Here is a 2500-nt window from a genome sequence, read left to right on the forward strand (position 1 = left end):
TTTCTTGTGTGTCATATAGCATGCATTTTGATAAGATTACATAAGAATTTATAACAAATAAAAATTAATTTTTCACAATAACATAAATTTACTTATACATAACTGAATGAAAATACAACTAAAGGAATGATAAAAGTCTTATTTAATCTACATACATTACTTAATCCTACATGAGTGGGAACCACCGTACGAGTTGGCTATACATCTCATGAATACACAAATAAAATATGTGAATAAAATATTCTACTCTCATGAAGACCAGCTTCATAAGATAGATCACGCCAAAAAGATTATTTATTCTGGGCCTGAATCCATGGATTCAGCCCGATATAAATAACCTGCAACCACTTTACTTTTACCTGATATATGCTTTACATTAATACTATATGGTTATAAACATAACGACACCTAGTTAGCCTTTGTTTATTATTCGTCATTTTATTAACAAAAGTTAATGGATTGTGATCTGAGTAACCCTCAATTTCTTCATTCTGTGGTCTTTCACATAAACTTCAAACTTCCTTATCCCTGTGATTAGCACTAGCTATTCCTTTCCAACTGTCAAGTAGGCTTGTTGAAGAATTTTTTCCTTGTCTTCTTGCAATAGGACAACCTCTAATCCCATTGTCTGACGAATCTACTTAGTTAAGGAATTTCTTGTGGAAATCCAGTGCTTGCAGTATCGGTTTCGAAGTTAATATGGCCTTCCTTTGACTTTTCCTTCTTTCTTGTATTTCGATAACGTAGGTCAGGTCACTGATCTTCTCCAAAATATGGAATGGTCCTTGGAACTCGTTGGCGAGAGGGGGTCTCCTTATCAGAAAGTAAATCATCCCCCGTTGTCCTACCACAAACAGGTCTTCATTTTTCCTTGGCTTTTCTTCATGTTTTCGAGGGAAACTTTCCTTATCTCGCCGATCCTTTTCCTTAAATATATTCTCCATCTGTTTACTCTCGATCTTTCTATTTTTCTGCCAACATTTTATTTGGTCCTCTCACTTCTCGTCCGAACACCATTTAATTAAGGCTACATTCCATGCTTTCTTGATAAGCGTTGCGTACCTCAAATAACATTAACGGTAGTCCCATGGCCCATTCATTTCCTGTTTCATTGCAGTACTTGGTTAACATACTCCTTGGGGTTTGATGAAAGTTTTCTAATGCACCTTAGGTCTGCAGGTGATAAGAAGTAGACAGTTGTTGTTTCACATCCAAGTTTCATCATGTCCTGAAACAATTTTGAATTGAAATTAGTTCCTCGGTCGCTCTGAACGATTTCCGGAATACCAAATTTGGTAAAAAGTCTAGTAACTTCTCAGCGATTATTTTGGCACTTATGTTCATGAAGGTTATGACGATCATTACCTTGCTGAAGGCTTTCCAACCATCTGACAAACGTGACATGCACGGCAAAAGTGGCTCATATCATTATGCCTGCCAGGCCAGAAAAAGTGTTTCATAATGTTCTCCGTCGTGTTTCATATTCCCTTGTGTCCCGCCTTATGAGCTACGGCGAACACAGGTCTTCTCAGCGGTGCGGAAATCAATGTCTGACGGTATATGCCCCCTAATGCATTCCCAGGGATATTGGCGGGTCTATGGTTTCTCACAAGCAACGAATCTTTGAAGTAATAATAGGTGGGAGACTGCTGCACCTCCGTCTCATCCATCATACAGTACAATAATTCTGTTAACGTCCCAACCTTCCATTGCAATTCTATAGGCCTTCTCTGACTCACTTGTCCTACTTCTAATGCTGAGTGTTCTATTTCTTCCAAATCCATTGCATCCTTGTCTTTCTGTTCATTTGTCTGTCGTTTCTCTTCTCTCAGGCTCTCTCTTGGGAGCTATCCTTTCGCATACTATGATGGGAAACCTCTTTTTCCATAAATAAATATTCCAATTTCATCGTTCCTTCGGTTTCCCCCTCTTCATCGGCAGCCATTTTCTTTGTCATAATCCTAGTCCTAACACAACTAGGAAACAGATATGGGTAGTCCTTCTCGAGTTCAGTTGTAGGACTATACATTGGTGGTACCACAATTATAATGGGACAAGGCACAAACGGAGCTCTACCAACCTCATTCCCCAGTAGAAGTTTTATTCCTTCGATAGCCAATAAATCCTTTACCGCAAAATCAAAATGACCTGTTCCAACTCACATGACAGTTTCAAACGGAATATATGAGTAACTTCCTCACATCTTATACCCTTTAAAAAGGCAGAATCTCCTGTGAGAGACTGTTTCACCATCGGGTGTACGCCTTGTGTCACCAAGCTATGGTTATGACCTGTATCACGCAGTATGTTGATCGGGATCTGCTCGCTCCCATCCAGAGAGGCTAACATACCTTCATAAATATACGATTTAAAGGTATAGACGCTGTTTGGGGTTTTCCTAGAGTGTTATTAGGTCACTTAACTGGCCAGACAGTACTACATTAGATCCTTCTCTCTAGTCACGATTCACTTTACCTTTGCCTACACATACACCGAATAA

At 39.0% G+C, this 2500-nt stretch overlaps 1 protein-coding gene across 1 annotated transcript in view; it reads left to right on the plus strand.

The window, feature by feature from the left end:
- Positions 1-1430: 1430 nt before the first annotated feature.
- Positions 1431-2500, plus strand: part of LOC137649402 (uncharacterized) — an 8907-nt gene continuing 7837 nt past the window's right edge. Inside the window, exon 1 of the mRNA XM_068382389.1 lies at positions 1431-1534. Coding sequence (XP_068238490.1) covers positions 1431-1534 — 104 coding nt within the window. The remainder of the gene's footprint in view (positions 1535-2500) is intronic.

The sequence above is a fragment of the Palaemon carinicauda genome, chromosome 11, assembly GCF_036898095.1.
Source record: "Palaemon carinicauda isolate YSFRI2023 chromosome 11, ASM3689809v2, whole genome shotgun sequence".
Taxonomy (NCBI): Eukaryota; Metazoa; Arthropoda; class Malacostraca; order Decapoda; family Palaemonidae; genus Palaemon; species Palaemon carinicauda.